This window comes from Canis lupus, chromosome 4 (assembly GCF_048164855.1).
Source record: "Canis lupus baileyi chromosome 4, mCanLup2.hap1, whole genome shotgun sequence".
NCBI lineage: Eukaryota > Metazoa > Chordata > Mammalia > Carnivora > Canidae > Canis > Canis lupus.
In genome coordinates, this window is record NC_132841.1 from 42,340,835 (window position 1) to 42,361,491 (window position 20,657).

Genomic DNA, 20,657 nt, shown 5'->3' on the forward strand with positions numbered 1-20,657 from the left:
CGCAGGATGGGATTGAGGAAAGAGGGAGGTACTCCTAAGCCAGTATACCACTAATGCAATGCTGTTTGCCTTTGCAGACCCCAAGTCCCACGGTTTCCTGAAGAGACAGGTAAAGGTGTCAGGGGTGAGAGTGATTGCTTTAGGAGGTGACAGGCAATTCGGTTCTTCTGTCTGCCGATTCCTGGGATTCCTGGGGTATTGTGCAGATGACCTTATTCATTTGTCTGTCAGATAGTTCTCTCCCAGAAAGAGGTTCGGGTCCAAGGTGAGAGCAGGAGAAATGGTACCATGCTGGACACCTGCTTTATGCCCCCTGCTCAGCTGGGAGCCTCTATAGATCTGAAATGACGAACTCTGTGGGGAATCCTGGGAGGACCCAGGCTTTGACTGAGCAGCTGAGTCAAGCCAGTGTCCCTCCATCTGGATCTTTAAAGCTTTAAAGAAGCTTTAGGGGTAGGTCCCCAGTGTCTGTGTATTTTAAAGCCCTCTTGGGTGACTGTTCTGTGGGGAAAGGTTGAGATCCACTGCTGCCTCCTGGTAGAATGAGCTGCTCAGGTGGAAATTCTAGAGCTGATACTAAAGCAACCCTCAGATATGAGGAAGGTAGGATGAGGGCCTAGGATGGGCAGTGGCGTGAGAGCACATCAGATGGGATACTGCTTTGACTTTCCCTCTAGAGGCTTCTTTTGGTACTGATAATGGTGTTATCTTCTTCCACAGAAAGCCATGAAGAAGACAATGGGGGCTGGTCATCCTTTGTGAGTATGGTGTGGGCTCTTCTTCTACCCTTACAGCAGTTTGCAGAGCACCTTGGTAATGAGGAACTAGCATGATGCCAAAAGGAGCAAGGCCTCTAACCCCTCAGGGTGCCATGAAATATGTTCTCTAAATGTCAGATAGTAAATATTTCCAGTTTTGCCATCCATTCCAGCCTCCAGCTCTTCTACTCACCTCTGCTTTTATAGCACAAAAGCAACCATAGATGATAGCTGAACAATTGCGCTTGGCAGTATGCCAATAAACCTTTGTTTACAAAAACAGGTGGTGGGCTGGACTTGGCCCATGGGCTGTAGTTTGCAGATCACACCATTATTCACTATTATCACCCCCACAGCAGGGCCTTCCCAAACTCCCTCCCTAGATGGTACACACGAAAGTAGCTTAAAAGAGCTTGTCTTTTTTTTTTTAAGATTTTATTTATTTTTTTAAATTTTTATTTATTTATGGTAGTCACAGAGAGAGAGAGAGAGAGAGAGAGGCAGAGACATAGGCAGAGGGAGAAGCAGGCTCCATGCACCGGGAGCCTGATGTGGGATTCGATTCTGGGTCTCCAGGATTGCGCCCTGGGCCAAAGGCAGGCGCCAAACCACTGCGCCACCCAGGGATCCCAAGATTTTATTTATTTATTCATGAGAGACACAGAGAGAGAGACAGAGGCAGAGACACAGGCAGAGGGAGAAGCAGGCTCCATGCAGGAAGTCCTAAGCGGGATTCGATCCCGCGTCTCCAAGATCACCCCCTGGACCAAAAGCGGCGTAAACCGCTGAGCCACCCAGAGATCCCCAAAAGAGCTTGTCTTATAGATCTAAGTTCCCACTGCTGACACAGAGGGAGAGAGATTTCAGAATCAACTATTCACTCTAAAAGACCTCAGGGACGGTCTAGTCCAATTGGGTTTTATGTTTGAGGTGGTCACAGTGAGCCCTTTGAGAGTCTGATGGACTTTGGATATCCTCTTCCCAGAAGACTGTGTTCAGGGTTACTGTGCATGAAGCTGGACTCTGGCTAGGTGCTCAATTATGGCTCACAGCCCAGTGTGTTCATTTTACAGATGAAGCAGCTGAGCCCTGGGGAGAATGGGACCTACAAAGAGCCACACAGCTAGTTAGGGGCAAGCCTGGGACCCAGGTGGGGGTCCTGGGTCCTCAGTCTAGTGGTCCTTCTGGTGAGCAGCTGCCTCAGTGCCTTTAGGAAACAGGGAGAACATCCCTTGTCCTATTGAGATTCTGGCAAAAGGAAGCAATGCATTTGAAAAATGCTAGCTATGTCTGTGCTTTCTATAAAAAGACAAAGGAATTGGACAGATTTGTTTTGTGCAAAAGGGAAAATAGACCAGAGGTTCCCCCACACTGTGTACAGTTTTGCACAGAAGCTGCATCTTTGCCACTGTTGGCCACGTGGCTTCTTCGGTGTGGGAGCCCAGCCTGAGGTTGGTGTCCTTCCCTCTCTCGATGAACAAACTGAACACAGGCTTCCCATTAGCCACTGCCTCAAACACTCATGGATTTCACTGCATGTCCAGCCCTGCACAGGGCGCTAGATGGGCTGGGGTGGAGATAAGGAATCCAACCCTGTGAGCATTTTATAGCATGGATATCGCATCCACACAGCAGAACGTGATTAGAAACAAATAGATGCATGCAAATTTAGGAGCCAAATCATTGGGGAAACCCACTGTTCTAGAAGTGGAGAGGAAAGGTCTGCTGTTGAGGAAGGTGTTCAGGGTAAAGGCTGGTAGAAAGCAGGAGCAACAGGGCTGGGGTGTGTAGGCTGAGACCATCTAGGGATTCCTCTCTTTTGTCAATGGCAGCCCCCTCCCTGGAGAGGGGTGGAGGCCACTGTTCTCAAGACCCCTGACTCAGGGGCTCCCTCCCCTGCTCTCAAGTTATAGGAACACAGAAGACACAATGAAGTCTTTCTCAGAGTTCAGGAAGACACTCAACCTCACTTTGCCTTCCAATATTAAAAAAAATATATATTCCTCAAATCCAGCATGAACACAGGAATGTTTCAATTGAACAACTTAGTCTTTCTTAAGTCATCTAGCAAAGCTATGAGGGTTTCTAGGCTATTGGTACACAACTTTGCTCATCAAGATGCAACCCCCGTTGCTTCTTTTCATACTGCTGTTGACTGTAGAGAACTGCCCCGGGCCCATTTATTACCCACCTGACTTTGGCATCAGAAGGATAAGGCACTTGCCACACAGTGGCCGATGGTGCCACCCCTGCTTGGGAAATCATTATTATGACTGACCCCTTTCATAAGCTGCCTCAAAGGCAATCACTCAATCCCCAGGGCGCGCTTTCCCTGAGACCCATAGAGAAACACACGTAAAATACGACACAAAATTTAAAATTTAGAAAAAGAGTCCTTTCTAAAAGAAAGCAGCTTTAGGGAGATCCCTGGGTGGCTCAGGGGTTTAGTGCCTGCCTTTAGCCCAGGGCGTGATCCTGGAGGCCGGGGATCAAGTCCACACCGGGCTCCCTGCATGGAGCCTGCTTCTCCTTCTGCCTGTGTCTCTGCCTCTCTCTCTCTCTCTCTCTCTCAATCTCTCTGTGTGTGTGTGTGTCTCTTATGAATAAATAAAATCTTTAGAAAAAAAAGAAAGCAGCTTTAAACTCAGTGTCAGATGTGACGAATAATAAGCTGTTGTTTCTATACACTCAGCCCTCAGCCCACAGAATCGCACAGCCCTGACTCTCCCCTCTCAGACACAATTTCATCTGCCTTCTAATTAATAGGCTTTGGTTATCTGGTTTCCCCATTAGCATGGCCTTCAACACTGCATGAAGTTATGATGAGAAGAATGTTTTGAGCTCAGGCATACTAAGAACAGAACTGACAATGAACTAGTGGCATCCCAGATGCTCCAGGCACTTAGTTTCTCTCTTCGTGATTCCTGGAATAAAAAAACACATTTACTCACAACAGCGCTGGTTCTCCTCACCCCTCTATTCCAGTGTCCTGCTCATTTCGTGTGCTTTTCTCTCTTGTGCAAAAAGGGGTAGAGGAAAATGCCTTGTGGTCTAAAGGATTGGATGGAGGGCCCACTCCACAACTCGCTGGCCCTGTGATAATGCATTCCCCAACCTCAGTGTCCTCATAAATAAAATGGGAGTGATGGTCCCGGTGCTGCTGCCCCCCACACCAGCACTGTTGGGAGGTTTGGCAGAGAGAAAATCAATGCAGGCACACGGGTACCACAGAAAGCTCTACAAACCGGTCTGTCTCCGTCACTGTGTTGGCAGGAGGATGACTATGAGAGCCCCACCGACGATCAGGACGGGGAGGACAATGATGACTACGAGTCCCCCAACGAGGAGGAAGAGGCACCCGTGGAAGACGATGCAGATTACGAGCCGCCACCCTCCAATGATGAGGAGGCCCTACAGAGCTCCATCCTGCCTGCCAAGCCCTTCCCCAACTCCAACTCCACCTACATCGGTAAGGCCCTGCAGCCCACGCGCCAGCACTGCTGCCCCGCTGCCCCTCACGGGCCTGTGCCCACGCAGCGCAGAGCTTCCTTGCGGCCATGCGACTTTGGACAGGTGCTCCCTCTCTCTGGGCCTCAGTTTCCTCATCTACGAAATAGGATAATAAAAATATAGACCACAGACGTTTGCTGGGAGGATGATAAATATTGCAGACAAATCATTGCCTGTGGTGGCTGACACTGACACTGAACTACCACGTAAGGTATTCGGCAGTAATAATAACTCATTTCATGTATTACTTAGGTACTCAAGAGTACCTTCCCATTTCTCCCCATCTTTCCACCAACTCATAGTTATGTGGGACTTCTTCTACCCACAAACGGCCACAATCAACATAACAATACTGAGGGGGTGTGACCGTAACTTCAAAATAATTTTTTATACGTTATTTAAGATTTTTACTGTCAATCTGTTCTTATCAGCCTGTGTCTCCTTCATTCATTCATTTATCCATTCAACAAAAATGACTGGTCTATTGTGAGCCAGGCATCATTCTAAATGCCAAAATTTGAAATCCTCAGGAAAGAAGATGTAGCCCTTGCCTCATAGGTCACACTGTAGGAGTGGTGGTGAAAGAAAACAGGCTCATGCACACTTGCACAGCAGAGTATCAGAGAGTCAGCTAGAAAGTTGACAATCTATACCATAAGCAAATGGACACTATCCATCTTTCATGCTGTAGAACACTTTTGCCATGTTAAAGCCCTTTCACACTTTGTCAACATTTTGTTTTGTGTTTTTAAGCACAGTCTATGATATGGGGAGCAAGGATGATGCCGGTTTCATATACAGGGAAATGGAGGTCCAGAGAAGAAATGATTAAATGATTAAATCAAGTGCCTTATATGTGCCAGTTATGGAGACACAGAGTGAAGACAGTCCTCACCCCAAGACTTCATAGTCTAGTGGGTGAGGTAACATCAAATGCACACAGCACAAATGCCTTAATTAAACCATGATATGTACTTAGGAAGACAAATGCGGGTGAGAAGGCTGGGACATATGCCTAGTCCAGGCTGCTTCACTTAAGATATGAGCTTCAAGTTGCAGTTCCACAGATGAGTGGGAGTTGGCTGTGGAAATGGGGTAGATATGGAAAGTGAGGGTGGGTATTTTCAACGGTAGGAACAGTTGTGCAAAGGCTCTGGCTCTCAGGAGGACAGCATGTCAGAAGAGCTGAGAGCTGGCCAGTGCGGGTAGAGTGGCATCAGATTAGACCAGGCTTGCCCAGGTTCTGAGCCCCACTCCCTGTGGAAGAGCAGTACCTCTCCAAAGCTGGGATTGGGTCAGGCAACAGAGGCATGCTGGGCACAGAATGTGAGAAGCTCTCAGTCACTATCCTGGCCTGGTCTCTACCCCATCAAAGAGAAGGGACATCGCTAGCCTATCCACCTGGCCTTGGGATACTTCAGTGGTTCAGAATACTGAGTTTCTTCCAAAGCAAGTCCAAGTAACCAGCTAAGAATGTGTGGTTCCAGGGCCCCGGGCTGGCTCTGTCATGGAGACTGCGACTTCTGATCTCAGGGTTGTCAATTTGAGCCCCATGTTGGGAGTACAGATTAAAAATAAAATCTTAACAACAACAAAAAAAATCTGGGATTCCGTAAGGGGAGTTGGTGACCAGCCCCTCCCTTTAAGGGAAGAGAGGAGCAAAAGGAGGAAGTGGGAAGGGGAGGTCAGCCCCAGAGCATTTGTGAGGGGAAGGAAGGGGACCCAGGACAGAAGGCACGAGAGCAGACCTAACCCTGCGGGGTCACCTGGGTGTGCGTGTGAGAGTGTCTGAGACCCGGGCGGGCAGGCCTTGGGCTGGTGGGGAGTTGGCGGGGAGCTGGGGGGGCTGGTGGGGGGCTGGCGGGGGGCTGGCGGGGGGCTGCGGGAGCTGGCAGGGGGCTGGCGGGGGGCTGGGGGGGCTGATGGGGAGCTGGCGGGGGGCTGGGGGGGCTGATGGGGGCTGGTGGGGGGCTGCGGGGGGCTGCGGGGGCTGCGGGGTGGGGCGCCCCCGACCTCCCCGCGGCGCAGAGGTGCTCGCAGCCCCCGGCCGTGGTGGGGCATGTCTGCTTTCATTTCACTGCCCTCCTGCCCTTGCCCTTCCGCAGACCGGCCCCCGACCAGCAAAGTCCCGCAGCAGCCGCCCGTGCCCCCGCAGCGGCCGATGCCCGGGCTCCCTCCTCCGCCCGCGGCCCGGAGTCACGCGGTAGGCCCCCTCGCCCTCCTCCCCGGGGCTGGGTGCGCTCTGATCCCTCCTCTGCCAGAGACCAGACGGTAGGGACCTCACCCGGCGCCGACCAGTGAGCGGAGATTACAGACAGGCTGCGAGCATGCAACCCGGCACCGGCAGTGGGGCCTGGGGGGTGAGACCCTACTGGTTCTTGTCCACATCGTAGTGCATGTCATCATCGGCATTTTCTTTTTACCCAAAACAAAAATTTTTAAAGAGTGTATTTATTTACTCATGAGAGAGAGAGAGACAGAGGCAGAGGGAGAAGCAGGCTCCACACAGGGAGGAGCCCCGTGTGGCACTTGATCCCGGGACCCCAGGATCACGCCCTGAGCCAAAAGCAGGTGCTAAACCGCTGAGCCACCCAGGCATCCCTTACCCAAAACAATTTAAGCCGCTTCAATAATGAGGTTGTGCTATTATCTCCCTCCCCTTTGAAATTAATCAAAGCTTTGAAATAAACGGGTAAGTAAATGGTCCCTATGGCCATGGCCTGGAGCGCGGGGTCACTTTCTCTCACCTGCAAGACGTGTGCCACCTGCCGGCCAGAGGCGGAAATGCCGCGGGCAGGTGGCTTGAGCCCCCAAGGCTCACAATGCAGTGAACCTAGAGGAGAGAGAGGCGGAGAACCCCCTTTCCTCTTTCTTCAAGCTTACAGTCTCAGGCCCTGTGGGTCCAATTAAGTACTCAGAGAGACCCCCAGAAGTTCAGGCTAATGTGCCAATAGCTGGAAACGTGTTCTCTTCGTGAGGGGTCTGAGAGATTTAAGGGTGGTAGGCAAATGCCAGTGTCCAGGCCTAGAGGGAGAGAGAGAATGTGTTTTCCCCAAATCTCAAAATGCAGACCACCCCACAGTTGGGACCTTTCATCTAAGCATGCGTGGCTTCCTCCTGCTTGTGCAGTTTTCTTGCAAAGAGGGGGGAGACTCATGGAGATGAATTGATGTACAAAAACATTCTGCTTTGAAATCTGAAGGCTTCCACTGCCACTACTGGGATGCAGAATTCACTCATTCAGTCAACAGACAGTTATTAGCTGCTACTGTGTGCTAAGCAGTGTTCTAGCTGCTGGGAATAGAGCACAAACAAGACAAATAAGGTCCTTGCTTTTATGAAGTTTCAATTTTGGTTAGGGAGAGGCAGATACTGAACAAGTAAACAAATATATACACAAGACAATTTGAATAGTAATGTGTGATCAGGGAGACAGAAAACCCAGTAACTTGATGGTGGGTGGGAAGGCAACATTGATCTGGACAGAATGGGCCAGTTGTGGCAGGAGGTGGGGAAAGGACATTCTAGGCAGAGAAAAACACAAGTACAGAGATGAGAAAGAGGCCATGGCATGAGCTTGAGATTTTGCAGGAACTGTAAGATGACATGTAGAGTGGGCGCCCAGTGGACCCTGGAGAGAGGAATCTAAGAAGGACTTGGAAAGATGGATACACAGCGAGTTCTTATTGTATTCCCTATGAGAGGGGCCATTCAAGGGCTTGGCAAGGGAGTGACATGCTCACTCCACTGCCATGCAGATAATACCTTGGATGAAAGAGTGTGGGATGGGGAGCTCAGGTAAGAGGTTACTGTCCAAGAGAGAAATGATGAGGAAAGTGAACAGTCAGGCTATTAGCGGCAATAAGGCCACTAGGACTTGTGGCTATATTCCAGTGAGATGCTACTTAACATATGGATCTTTTTTAAACAGCCACTCCCTCCGCCCCAGCCAAACCACGAAGAGCCTAGCAGAAGTAGAAACCATAAAACAGCAAAGCGTAAGTACAGGGGCTGCCCTCCATCGCCCACCAGCGTACCTGTTCCTTTGGCGCCAAACAACTGCTCTCTTCTTAAAATTGACTTCTGTCTTTTCCCCTTCCAGTCCCTGCTCCTTCCATAGACAGAAGCACGAAACCTCCCCTCGATCGTTCCTTGGCCCCATTTGACAGAGAGCCCTTCACACTAGGTTAGTATTACTCTATTTGATGCCAAGTAATCATGGCCAATATGTATGGGGTGCTCACAGCATGGTTTTCACGTGCACCACCCCGATCATAATGGTACTGTGATGTGGGACTATTAGAATCACCCTCATTTCACAGATGAGGCAACCAAGGCACAAAGAGATAACTTTCCCAGATCACTCAGCAACCCAGTGATGGGGGTAGAGCTCCTGCTGTTAGCCCTGTGCTGGGCCTGCTTCTTCACGGGTTCCAGGTGCACACGTATCTCATTGTCCTCCTGAAGGATGGTGCAGTAGGCATCACAGTGTGGCGGGGGGGGGGGGGCGTCGCGCAGGCAGAGACAGGAGGCATGGAAGAGTGTTGTCAGCTACCTTGGCTGCTACTTAGCAGCTTACTGACCACAGGGACCATATGTGTTCAGAGATGTCTCCTTACTTGTAAGGTGACTAGAAGAAGAAAATGCTTGATAAAACTCCAAGGTGCTATTAAAATGTCAAGGTCCTTTATTGTTGCACATGTGCTATTGACCAAACTGTTTGTATCCTACAGTCCTTTTCCTCCAAAATTGGCCCAGAGTGTTGTTGGAGTATGGCTACCTCTATGTAAAGCTACTTTTGATTCAATTCTAAAATTTTCTGAGCACCCACTATGCGGCAAATAAATACTTTATCTACCAAAAATAACTTACCCATATTATCCTCACACCAACCCAATGAAAGGGGGTGTATTGTTACCCCCATTTTGCAGATAATGAAACTGAGGTTCAGAGAGGTTGGCTAACTTTCTCATATTTGCATAACTCGGTGTAGGATTTGAATCCATGACTGACTTCACAGCCAGTGCTCTTTTCCACTACATCATGGGACAATCAGAGACCTTGGATTTTCCTTGCTATGGGGTAGGGAGTTTGGGAAAAGGAGCTGTGAGCCTTGAAAGTTAAGGAGCCTCAAATCCTGGCCACACCCAACCTTCCTGACCTGCACTTCGAGCAAGGCAGTTAGGCTTTTGTGGCCTCAGATTCCTCTCTGTGTGCAACGAATTTCAGTTCTTAAGGCTGCTGCTTGGGGCTGTTTTCTACTGTACCACAGCTCTGATGACTCATGCAAAGCTCTGTCGGCTGGCTGTTTGAGCTCAGACTGGTCTGCTGCAGAGAGCTGTTCAAATTATGTCAAAATGAAGCCAGAGAGATTAAGTTCAGACCCCAGGTCTGCTTCCTACCAGAAGTCAAAGCATCCAGGAAAGTGGAATACTGGTATGAAATCCTTGAGAGTCACCTCCTGCACAAAAGTTTCCTTTTGATAGATTCTTTTATAAAAAAAACTTTTTAAAGCCTTTCTTGACAATACGTACTCTTGATTACTTCTTTGTTCATGATGTTTTGAGAGTACTAGCCTCTTATGATGCTCGGACTCTTAACAGAGACCATGCCCAGAGACTATGCACAAATCAGAAGATTTTTTAAAAAAGAAAATCTACATAAGCCTAAGAATATAAATCTAAGTTTTCTTAGTAACCCTGTAAGGTAGGGTTCCATCTTAGGCTGAAGTTTTATGAGTAATAAACTTTTCTTATACCATGTCTCCCACTGGGCAGTGAGCTTTTCACGGTAGGATCAGATTCTTAGGACCTGTCACAGGCCTGGGTGTATATCATGTTGTGAAAATCATATCATCATTCACCTTGGGGTGTTAACTGCACAGAGGTATGAGAAGGAAGGAAAGGAAGAGGAAACATCTGGCCCCCATGGATCATGTACTTGACCCTGCATATAAATTGTTACCTGATCCTTACAACAAACCTATGCACTTTTAACCTATAAACTTCACTTTACAGGGGAGGAAATTGAGACTCAAAGACCTTAGATAATTTGCTCAAGGCATACAGGATTTGCTTATAGACCTAGTTGAATACAGTTAAGTGGTACTTCTTCCTGCACTGAAACCATAGGGCATATCTACTCAAAGGGACTCCAGACAGAGTGAAAAATAAGTTGCTTTGAATGACTTTGCAGTGCAGAGTTCTCAGGTACACCTCGCATTTCTTTAGGGAGCCTTCATGTCATCTGTTCTAAGAAAAAAGTAAAAGGAAGAAAGAAATAAAACCCAACAAAAGTTAAGGCGGTATGACTGGCACCCCATCAGGAGTATCTCCTGAAATGCTCTCCCCCCACATCGAACATTTTCCCGGACAGGAAGTGTAATACTTTATGTAATGTCCAATGTACCACGAGCCTGAAGGAAAATTAACCCCTCCGGGCAAATGGGTTTATTTCAGATACAGGAATAAACTTAGGCTACCCACAGAACTTCTTAGTCCGTGAAAGACGCATGAAATCCCAAGTAGACATTAATCCTTCTTATCATCAGTTACATAAAATCAAATGTGGAAAAAAAGCATAGACTCTGGAATACTGTTTGTATGTACACAACTCTGTGTGGCCTCGGGCAAGTCACATAGTTTCTCGGAGCCTGTAAAATTAGGTGCTCTAGGTGGGCATCTTCCACATCCAAGTCTGTGATTCTCCAGAGCTTACAAGATCAGCCCCCTCACAGGGCTCGGGCTCAAGGTTTCATTAAGGGATGAATGGATACCTCCTGCTTAGCTGATAAAGTATTCACGGCCTGCCTGCTGTTTGTCCTTTACAGGAAAGAAGCCCCCGTTTCCTGACAAGGTAAGCTGTTTCCCTGGTTTGTTATGTCTGTCGTTATTTTGGTTTTATTTTGTGTCTTTTCTTTGTTCTTTGAAAAGTGCTGAGGACACTCACATCTCTTCTCCCCTGTCTTACAGCCCTCAGCCCCAGCGGGAAGGTAAGGTGCCCTGTTGCATCTGTGTGAGGGTGCAGGGTATATGCTGTATCTCACTCCTCCTTTCTCTCAACCCTGCAGGCCTCTCGGGGAGCATTTACCCAAGATGCAAAAGCCTCCTTTACCACCAGCCACAGAAAGGCATGACCGGGGTAGCCCCCTGCCAGGGAAGAAGCCACCTGTGCCCAGGTAACTGGCTTCTGTTGTGTGGGTTTGTCATTCAGAGCAGTGACGGCAACAACCTGCCCAGCAGTAGCCCACAAGGAACTACAGATCCCGGCTGCTCCGGGGGAGCAGCGGTTGGTGTTGCGGCTGTGGCTGGAGGAATTCTGGCTTCTCAAGTTGGATGCCAAATCCCGGGTCCTTTTGAAGATGATAGTGATGTAGCAAAGAAAGGAGTGGAGAGGGCAGCCCGGGGGCGGGGGGTGCTCAGCGGTTTAGCACCACCTTCGGCCCAGGGCATGATTCTGGAGGCCAGGGATCGAGTCCCAGAGTCCCACGTTGGGCTCCCTGCGTGGAGCCTGTCTCTCTCTCTCTTTACTCCCTGTGTCGCTCATGAATAAATAAATTTTAAAAATCTTAAAAAAAAAAAAAAAGAAAGAAAGGAGTAGGGAGATGCTTCATTGGGAGGATGGGAATGGCTGCCGTCTGTGGAGAAGGCATCCTCAACCAGTGTTTTCCTTTCATCTCAGTACGTGGGAACGGTACCTGCCGCATCATTTTTCAAGTCAGGTAACAGAGAGGAAATAATTGGGGGAGGTTTTTAGGGCAGTGTAAGTGTCTTCCTCACCGTCCAGCCACATTTTATAATGCAGATTTCTGAAGTCCAATATTTCTAAAGTTACTGTAAGGTCTTTTGGGGCCTATTGCACCAAATGGCATAAATGTATCTGAGGTCCGTTTCCACCTTACTGCATACTAAGGACACAGCCAAGGCTTCTGTTTTTCTCATCCGTGCAATGGGGCCTCCTAGCTCTGGCTGTCGTGTGGCTGGTGTGAGGATTAAACCAGGGCCATGGCTAGAGGGCACTGAGAAGACCTCAGGAATCAAGTTAATATTTTAATGGATGTTTTAATGGATGTTTGAATCTTTTAAAAAACCAAAATGAATGTAAAAAATATATAATGAACAAAATACCAAAAGTGTAAGTGAACACCTGATGGGAGGCTGACACGTGAAGCGTCTGACAGAGGCGGTGGCGCTCAGTATATTCCTTCTCTCATCCCCCCGACCCGGGAGAGCGTGACGTCAGCCCAGACACACGGCTGCCTGCCCCAGCTCAAAGGCAGCTGTCACCAAATCTGTGTGACTAGCTCACGCATCTGGGAAGAGTCCCAGAGCAGTAGCATTTTCTGTCTTCTTTTCACCCAGAGGGTGAGCCCTGAGATGGCTGTTTTAAGACATCAGCAAAGGAGAATATTACCTAACATGTTTTCATTTGCTTGGAGAAACATCTACTCGGTGAAATTTAATAGCTACTAAAGAGTTAGTTTGCTGACTAAACCTTTTTTTTAAATATATGTGATTATTTGCTGTGGTAGCTAAAAGAATAAAGGTTTGCCTAGCTCAGCTCACAGTGGTGACAGAACTTTGAGTCCCCAAACTTTCCCTCCGCTCCTGCTCCCCTGCTTTTCTGCTGGGGGTGGGAGTTTCTTCCCATTTTATCACGGCTCAGTGGGTTTGATTTCTCATTAAGTCGAACACTGAGGCTGGCTTGCTGGAACTCCTCATGCTCAGTTCTTTTTCTCTGCCCTAATTCGTTTCAGGCATGGATGGGGACCAGAGAGAAGAGAGAATGTAAGTACAAAAACCCTTTTGGTAAATGCCCGGCACAGGGCAAATCAGCGCAAGCTCTGTGGAGCTTGGGGTCGCTCCTTTCTCAGACTTCACTAAGACCTGGCACAGGGAGCAAAGCCTGCACACAGTAGGCCCTTAAGCTGGTGCCTGTTGGGGCCTCTATTATTTTCTCCTGCCCCCGGTGTTGCATTGCTTAGCTCTGGTCCCTCTGAGAAGTCCCGGAGTGGTGGGGTTAATCACAGCCCCATGTACCAGGTGCTAATTCACAATGTAAAGTAACCATAGTTGGAGGGAAGGATGAAAGGAGGGATACCCAAGAGTCTGGGTCTCACAGCTAAGTTTACGAGGCCTTTGTTTTCCCTTTTAATAAGTCCACAACCTGAATAACAGAGGGAATAGCAATTACTGGATGCCTGCTATGTGCATGTTCCAAGCTAGGGAATGTTTGGATGATAAGCTGTTTACCTGGGAAACAGCAATGGAAGTTTTATGTCCAGTTTTAGCAATGAAAATCTTGAAGTTCCAGAAACCCCATCAGGTGCAGGCAAACTGGACTGAGATAGTTGGTCACCCCAACTTTACACATGTTTTGCATTTAATGACCTTATGAAGAATCATTGTTTGTTTTACTAAGAGGAATTCAAAGTTCAGAGGGGTAAGATACTTATCACAAGTTGTGCAGCTAGTAATTAGCCAGGATTGGAATCCAGGTCTGTCTGATTTCCTGGAGACTCTAAGCCCTCTGGAGGTGATCACACCCCTATCACTATTCAAAGGCTCAGCCCACAAGTGCCTGCTATCTTGTAGCTCTGTGCTAGATGCTATGATGGTTCAGATAAAGTGCTAAGATATGAAAGATGAGCAGACCCACATCCAACATGCTCAACAGCATGTGATCATGAAACAAGCTCTAGCGATGGAGGGAAGAAAGTAATTGATGGGGCTTGAGGACCCAGGGGTGATTTCTTAGACTTGAGATTTATGATATCATTGAATGATGGGGAGGGCACAGAATAGAGTCTTCCTAGGAAAAGCCCAGATGTATTACAGCCTCAGGAATATCCCGAGCAAAGGCACGTGGGTGACATTGCCCGTTGACCCTAAGGATATAGCAAGGACAGCAGCTTGGCTGTAAAGCCGTAGGGACAAAGAGGAGACAAGGTTGAAAGTGAGGGTAACATTATATTCTTGAGGTTCTCAGTCTCTGGAAGGGTTGACGGTCATGTCGTGAGAATCTGAGAGTTGTAGAAAGAAACATGACATGGTTGTAATGGTGCTGAAGAGGTATTTCATTGTGGCCATTTACTGAGCTCATGTGTACTTATTCATGGAGCCCTCTGCTGGGACTCCCAGTTGGCCAACTGGGATGAATGATTCTGGCTATGATTCTTCTTATCTTATCTCAATGGTAGGACTAATGACAGCTAACTTTTCCTGAGCACTCCACATACAGCAGACACATGTGATAACCAACTTACTCCTTGCAGCAACACTTTGAATAAGGTGGTCTTTCTTCACCAGTGTGCTGGCCTAACAAAACAAGTCCAAGTGGTCTATTTTGGCCTGCTTGTCAATGGCAAAATTGTTTCGCCTCTTGAAATGTCATTTCTCATCTGAGGAGTACAGCAAATAGCTAGCTCCTCCTTTGCCTGTTTCATGGATTGCCTGAAGATAAATGCTGAGCAATGTAGACACCTTGTAAACCACGTTATACATAAGTAAGATGGAGTTGCTTTTACGGGGCGTGGCCAAAAGAAGGCTGAGACAAATTAGGGATCGAATCCATTTCTATAACCCTTGGCAAGTTAGGACTCCTTCCTGAGCACCATGTTTCCATTTGTAAAATGAGGATGTTAAATTTTTAAAGGGTTGTTAGGAGAATTGGATGAGACATTGTGTATAAATCTTTAGGGCACATAGTAGATACTGCCATTATTATTGTGTCTTTAGGCCCTTTTGGGCACCTCAGAACCTATTTTATGTAATGTATACAAGGAAAGTCTCAGATCGGAGTGTCCTTAGATGATTGTTTGTATTAAGAAATGATGAACTACTTAGCAAGCTCTACTCTTCTCCACAATATATTTATAATGGAGACACACAACCGCTAAAGAAAGAAACAGACATTTATATGATTGAAAAATGCAGTTCTTCTTTTAGGAATTGTGTTTTGATGATAGGCTAATAGCTTTTTTTTTTTCTTACCCTTACCAGGATGAAGATGATGGTATGTTTGGAAAAGCTTTCTTACAACTTATAGCCCATTCCTTCATTTTTCTGCTCAGACATCACATGGAATTATTTAGTACAGAAGCTCCATAGAATCAACTATAATTGTTAAATTAGTATTAAGTAGACATATATCAGTTGGTATATTGCATTAGTTATCTGGGTTACCAAAGAGAACTGTTATGTTCATAAATAATAGTGCAAGTAACTTAATAGTACAACAAATTAAAAATTGCATATGTAGTTTGATAGAAAAAAATGTGATATTTATGCCTTCTAATACAGGAAAGGATCACTAGCTGTAGATAAATGAGGCAGCATAAAATTTGGCTCACATAAAAAAACTTGTGAATCATTTCTGAAATTCATATGGTTTCCAACTGATAATTTTCTGCCAAGATAGCATTTCGAAAATGAAAAAATAAAATGAATGTATATCATAGAGAATGATACAGAATGGCAGCATTGTAATGCATTCTAAGGTGGCAAAGCATCTAGAAATACCTTTGAGGTGGAGTTCTATCCTACCACTTTGTAATTACGTTTGATCTTTTGACTAGCTGCTTCTAACTTACTGGGAAACAGTTCTGGAATGTTCCTGTGACACTTGGATACTAACAATCTGTTTTATTTTTCCTTTTTGCCCACAGTGCATCAAAGACCATTGCCTCAGCCCACAATGCCCTCCATGAGCTCCAACACTTTCCCTTCCAGATCCACCAAGCCATCACCCAAGCACACCCTCCCATCACCTCACATGCCTGGAGCATTCTCTGAAAGGTATGTGGTAACATCATTCAGTGCTAACTTAACATCACACCCAGGTCCATTGGTAAGACCTAATGTTGAGTGGTTTGGGGAAGAGAGGAATGAGCCAGTGGTAGTCGGGTCAGAACATTTTGGGTCTTCAGAAACAAAATCAAGCTGAGCATAAAGAACTACACATGTTCATCCACTGCTATTCTTGAAGTCTCTGTGCTTGGAGTTGGAGGGGTACAGAACTGACTGTTCCATGGTCACCCAGGCAGAATGGACCCTTGGGCAGTAATGGGGAATGTTTTCACTTTGTGAATTGAAACAAACTCTCAAGAAACCCAGTTAATTTAAGTACTTGGAGCTCATCCAGATCTTGGATGGGAGGACCTAGCAGATGCTATGAGGTCACTGCACAGGCTCTGTCCCTAGTAGGCCTGCTTTTGCAACAGCAACGGTGTTTCTCAGGGCCCGTGATGAGGCTGTCTGGAGGCAGAGGCAGGAACAGGAGAAAGACACAGGCCATTTCTCCCTCCACAAGCCCAGGAGCTACTACCTGATGTCCTCAAGGCCCCCAGCTCATTCTCTTCTGTGCAAAAGGAGAGGCTCAGACCCACCTTCAGTATGGAAGAAAACCACCAGCACCACCTCACTACCCCTGCTAGATATCTAGAAGGACTCTCTAACTGTTTTCATTGCCCCTGGGTGCCTCTTGCTCTGATTCTCTGCTCTTTGTTCTCACTCTTCTCTGCTTCTCTTCTCCCATTCTCTCATCCTGCTCCAACCCTCACTGGGCCCAGCTCTGTCCTTCTTCTTGCTGAATACCACCCAGCAAGCACCACTGCTGAACAGAGCAGACTGACAGGTTTGGTGTAGGGGGCAGAGGAATGGCTGCTCAGCATGGAGCAGGAAGCATTTCAGGGCCCCCACAGCTGCCTCCTCCCACACCTGTCCCTGAAGATGCTGTTTCTGTCTGCTGCAGTTCCACCTGACCCTCTCTGGTTTTTTCACCCAGCCACCTACCCTTGTGGACCATCGGACCCCAGGATTCACTATTCCCAAACGACATGCCCATTTATATGTGTTCCTAACCAAAAGTGAAGTCCTCTCCTCAGAGACATCTGCCATTCTCCAAATTCAAAGGCCTTAAAGGCCTTATTCTTAAAAATAACCTTCAAATACCCTTCTCAGGTTTTCACGGTTTTGGCTTGCAAAGTCTATTAGCATTTGGGGTAGGCCACCTTGGGGCAGTGGTGAGGCGTGCCCCATCAGCCCTCCTCTTTGCTCAGCAGCCATGGCTTCAGGGAGGGGTGTTAGTAGACACAAATGAAGTGGCATTCCAGTGGGTTTCCCTGACCCAGCTTCCCCATCAGCCTCTTCAGCTCAACCCAACTTACATCTGTTCTTTCTGTGTCTCTGCAGTAACAGTGGTTTCCCACAGAGTGCCTCCCTGCCGCCATACTTCTCTCAAGGTTTGTACTCTGGGCTCTAGTGACTTTCTCCAGGTAACATGCTTCAATGACCGGATTCCCAATTGTCACAAAGCCTTTTGGCAAAGGTTTGGTTATTTCCTAAAAGCCAGAAAATATGTTTTCTTATTCAATACTTAATTCAGTTTCTGCCATGTGCCAAGGACTGATGGAATGCTGGGATGCTACATAAGACACACACACACACACACACCCCTCTGACCTCAGAAAGGTGGCTTTGGCATTAATTATCCCATATAGAGCTTTTCCTCCCTGCTATTTTTATATGGTGCTCAGGAAAGTGCTTGACTTTCTCTGTAGTTTTAGGTTTCTATGATGAATCCATCCTTGAGTTGCAGGTTGAGGAACATGTTTAAAATACAGATTAAGAGAACCCAACCCTCCAAGATTCTGATTCAGTAAGTCTGGATGAGGACCTGCATTTTTAATAATACCTTCTCTGGGCATGCATGATAAATATTGCTGAGAGTGCTCTCAAACTTTAATATGAATACAGATCACCTGGAAATTGTGTTAAAATGCAAATTCTAATTCAGTGGGTCTGGGGTAGGATGTGAGAGTCTGCATTTCTGGCAAGTTCTCATGTGATGCTGATCCTGCTGGTCCACGGACCACTTTGAGTAGCAGCAAAGGCCTACAAGGTAAGACTAGACTGTGTTTATCTTTTAGCCTTAGAGACTTGCCAGTGATTGGCACATGGTAGGCACTTTTTTTAATGTTTATTGAATGACTGAGTGTTGAATGACTGTGGAAAGTTACCCAACTCTAGTAAATAGATTTTTCTCATGCCAGGAAACTGGTCTTAGTGATGCCAGATTTTTTGTTTTTTGTTTTTTTTTTCAGGAAAAAAATGGAAATATGGCTTTTAATATAAAGTACCTGATTTTTAAATGTTTACTTAAAGTTTTTTAAAATGCTATAAGGAACAAAACAACTATTTTGGTCATAGTACACATGCAAGAATACCAGTGTGTATTATAAATAGAAAAGTATGTTAGGACTTCAATTATGACTCAAGAGTCAAGATTTTTTTTTTGAGCACATCCATTACATTTAGTTGAATATATTGTCCCATAGATGTGCAAGACCCTATTGCTGATACCAATAAAATCCATTATGTCTTCAATGTTTCCTAAGCATTTGAGGGTATAGTGCTTTCCACAGTTGCCCCTACACCCCTCAATTTTCCACAGTGTCCACAACTCACTGTGTTTTGTGAATTCACATTGTGTTATTTGCCTGGCTTCTACAGGCATCTAGGCTTCCAATACTTCACTTATAGCAGTGTCTCCCAAAGTAAGTTCCACAGACCCACAATTTTATGAGTTGGTAGCAGAGATTATTGATATAAATAGTTGGTTAATTTTGGTGGGGAATACTTACCTTAATCAAAATTGATCTTTTTTCCCCTAAGATAGGCAGGACACCTGGTCCTCAGTCTTCTCCTTTGGCTGCTCCCATATTAGGAAGATAAAAGCTGCTCTGTAGGTTATCCAAAAAGTCCACCCCAGCTACCCTGAAGATCTCAATAATAAGGGTGGTGTGTGACTGCAGTAAAAAGTAGTCTATTGCCTGTTGCAAATGTGACTTCATGGTGCTGGCCTGCAGGTGCAGAAGCAGAAAGAGAATAATCCAACTCCAAAGTAGCCATGCAATATAGGCCTTGTTTCTACTTCAGTTAACTGTAGGGTTAGGTTTCTTTCATTGAAGAAACAGTATAAAACTGCCTGGCATGTTGGACTGCAAAGGTAGGGATAGGAAAAATCTTCTTAGGCCTTGGGAGTCTTAAGAAGGAAGATCAACAGTTCAGGCAGTCTGATCTGCTTATTTAGAAGCAGGGAATGCCATGGTGAAGACTCCTGCTAGCATGGCTCAGAAGACCTCAGCCTTTCCCAGGTTATTCTCCTGGCTCAGTGGCCTGGGCAGGCAGTGTGACACTTCTAGCATATTGTAGATGGAGGAACAATCCTGCTGCAGAACCACCTGCAATACTTGCTAAATGCAGATTGGGTGATTTGAATTTCATCCTCCCCCTTACTCCCCCCCACCCTCTGCCCCCAGGGTTCTTGTTTATGTAGAATATTGTTTGGGAATCACTGGTTCAAGTCCTGACCCTGCCACTAAGATCCCATGATTGGTGTGATTTGTTCAGGCTCTCTGAGCCACTGCTTCCTCATACTCAAAAGAAGAGAATAAACATCTTGTGGTGTTGCTGTGAGGATTAAAGGTAGGATATAGGGGTGCCTTTTCACTCAAGGCCTGGGCAGAGTAGTGCTGAATAAATATTTGTTGAATAAATGAACGGATAACACATGAATAATTCAAAGAACATGCGGCTCACAGAATTTTTCAGTTCTTAATAGCTGTTCTGGCATATAGAAAACAGCCTTGGCGATTACAATTCCACACAATCAAACCTTTGCTGAGATCGGGAAACACATCCTCAGAAAGTTTCAGGGAACTATAAAGACAATAAGGTGTTAGGGAAGCTGAGACACAAATGCTGGGTAATTTACAGATACCTCACAGACTTCCTGATTGATTAGGTAGTTGGCAGCGTCTTCTGTGAGGGTTGAAGATTTCTACCTCTTTAGAACATTCAGTTAGGAAGAGTGGGTAGCAAACTCTGATTCCTGAAGCTAACAATATTTTCCAGGTAATTTCATCTTGTCTTGGGTGACTTACATTTCTTATTGTGTCAACAAATGAGGATATAATTGTCTTTATTTACTACACTGTCACAATATCAGTGGTTGGGAATCCATTCTGGGTGTGCTGGAGTCTGTGAAAAATCAGTCCCCTGAATTTTCTTTTTGGTGGTCACATTAAAACTACTGTGACTTTTTCATTAATGGACTAATTATTTTATATTATGTACCATGCATATTTAAGAAATCACTCAAATTCGTGGAACTGTTCTCAGAATTTCACTGACATGGTTATAGAATGATGCCTGAACAGTCAACAGCCCTTGTGGTTTTGAACAGGTGAAAATTATTTTTGAAGCTATGGCTTCTTAAAATGTTAATTGCTGGGAACAATTGCAAGGGCATTTTAGGGGAGAAATGTGTGATGACAGAAATGAAGAATAGCTTACAGCAAGTTAACTTTCAAAATACTATATTTTTGAA

General features: G+C 46.2%; 1 protein-coding gene across 1 annotated transcript in view; it reads left to right on the forward strand.

Moving 5' to 3' along the window:
* Positions 1 to 20,657, forward strand: part of LCP2 (lymphocyte cytosolic protein 2) — a 44,933-nt gene that overhangs the window by 19,317 nt on the left and 4,959 nt on the right. Inside the window, exons 5-17 of the mRNA XM_072824196.1 lie at positions 78 to 109; positions 721 to 758; positions 4,032 to 4,227; positions 6,374 to 6,471; positions 8,200 to 8,266; positions 8,371 to 8,454; positions 11,098 to 11,123; positions 11,240 to 11,259; positions 11,338 to 11,445; positions 13,024 to 13,054; positions 15,269 to 15,281; positions 15,934 to 16,063; positions 17,459 to 17,508. Coding sequence (XP_072680297.1) covers positions 78 to 109; positions 721 to 758; positions 4,032 to 4,227; positions 6,374 to 6,471; positions 8,200 to 8,266; positions 8,371 to 8,454; positions 11,098 to 11,123; positions 11,240 to 11,259; positions 11,338 to 11,445; positions 13,024 to 13,054; positions 15,269 to 15,281; positions 15,934 to 16,063; positions 17,459 to 17,508 — 893 coding nt within the window. The remainder of the gene's footprint in view (positions 1 to 77; positions 110 to 720; positions 759 to 4,031; positions 4,228 to 6,373; positions 6,472 to 8,199; positions 8,267 to 8,370; positions 8,455 to 11,097; positions 11,124 to 11,239; positions 11,260 to 11,337; positions 11,446 to 13,023; positions 13,055 to 15,268; positions 15,282 to 15,933; positions 16,064 to 17,458; positions 17,509 to 20,657) is intronic.